The following is a 241-nucleotide window of genomic DNA, read 5'->3' as shown; positions in this document are numbered from 1 at the left end:
CCCGGCCGCTCCCCCTCCCCCTCCCGGGGCCACACTCACCTGCCGGCTCCTTGCCTTCTATAATGTCCAGTGGCTGCTCAGGTTTTGACACTCTGGGTTTTCTCCCCCTTCGAGGCTTTTTCTTCTGCTCTTTGGGGACACTGGTGCTCCTGGGCACTGCAGGAGGCTCCCCCCGGGGCACGTCTGCTTCCTTCTCGGGCGCGGCTTCGTGCTGGCTGGCGGCGGGGAGGCTTTTGGCCTG

At 65.6% G+C, this 241-nt stretch overlaps 1 protein-coding gene across 1 annotated transcript in view; it reads right to left on the bottom strand.

The window, feature by feature from the left end:
• The window catches only part of PRDM15 (PR/SET domain 15), a 61827-nt gene that overhangs the window by 33442 nt on the left and 28144 nt on the right, over positions 1–241 (bottom strand). The window contains exon 8 of the mRNA XM_077755374.1: positions 40–238. Coding sequence (XP_077611500.1) covers positions 40–238 — 199 coding nt within the window. The remainder of the gene's footprint in view (positions 1–39; positions 239–241) is intronic.

Source organism: Crocuta crocuta, unplaced genomic scaffold (genome assembly GCF_008692635.1).
Source record: "Crocuta crocuta isolate KB4526 unplaced genomic scaffold, BGI_CrCroc_1.0 scaffold675, whole genome shotgun sequence".
Classification (NCBI taxonomy): Eukaryota; Metazoa; Chordata; class Mammalia; order Carnivora; family Hyaenidae; genus Crocuta; species Crocuta crocuta.
The sequence above is the reverse complement of the archived record's forward strand: the minus strand, read 5'-3'. Positions and strand labels throughout refer to the sequence as shown.